Source organism: Stegastes partitus, unplaced genomic scaffold, assembly GCF_000690725.1.
Source record: "Stegastes partitus isolate 25-593 unplaced genomic scaffold, Stegastes_partitus-1.0.2 Scaffold439, whole genome shotgun sequence".
In the NCBI taxonomy this organism is placed as follows: domain Eukaryota; kingdom Metazoa; phylum Chordata; class Actinopteri; family Pomacentridae; genus Stegastes; species Stegastes partitus.
The window spans coordinates 519,185-519,827 of NW_007578170.1; the positions used below are offsets into that span (position 1 = coordinate 519,185).

Consider the following 643-nt stretch of genomic DNA (forward strand, 5'->3'; position numbering starts at 1 on the left):
ATCTTTTTCAATTATTTTTTTCATTTTTATTTTTCATTTATTTATTTATACCATTGCTTTAAAAGCAAAGGAAATGCAGAACGACATTCGTGATGCGCACATTTTTCTGCGCGTATTTTCTTTGCTTTTTAAAGCGGCATTATAAAAAATAAATAAAAAAATAGTAATAAAAATGAAACAAATAACAAAAAAATAAAAATGAAAAAAAGAAACAAATAAATTAAAAAAAAAAAAAAGATTAAAAAAACAATAATGAAATAAATTAAAAATAAGAAAATTAAACATTTACATGTAAATTCACATATTTTTCTGTGGGTTTTTTTTCTAGCTATTATCCAGAAATTACCCAAATAGGGAAAATGTTTAGAAAATGTTCAGTTAAGTTAAACTATAAAAAGCAGCTTCGTGTTGTGCAGCGAGGACAGACAGACAGACAGACAGGCTGCAGTTCTGCTTTCAGCCAGAAGGGGGGGAAGAGTTTTAACGCGACACCAGCGGCCTGCAGAGTGTCGCCGCCGGGCCGGTGTCCGGGTGGGTGTCAGGTTTACCTTGGGCAGAGGCTTCTGGAAGGCCTGCATCGCCAGCACCAGGGGAGCCGCCGTGCTCCAGTTATAGTACCTGGAACACAAAGTATTTTTATCCA

General features: G+C 35.0%; 1 protein-coding gene across 1 annotated transcript in view; it reads right to left on the minus strand.

Annotated features, from left to right (window-relative positions):
* LOC103360437 (phosphatidate phosphatase LPIN1) overlaps window positions 1-643 on the minus strand; it is a 26,520-nt gene that overhangs the window by 5,694 nt on the left and 20,183 nt on the right. The window contains exon 9 of the mRNA XM_008286186.1: window positions 549-618. Coding sequence (XP_008284408.1) covers window positions 549-618 — 70 coding nt within the window. The remainder of the gene's footprint in view (window positions 1-548; window positions 619-643) is intronic.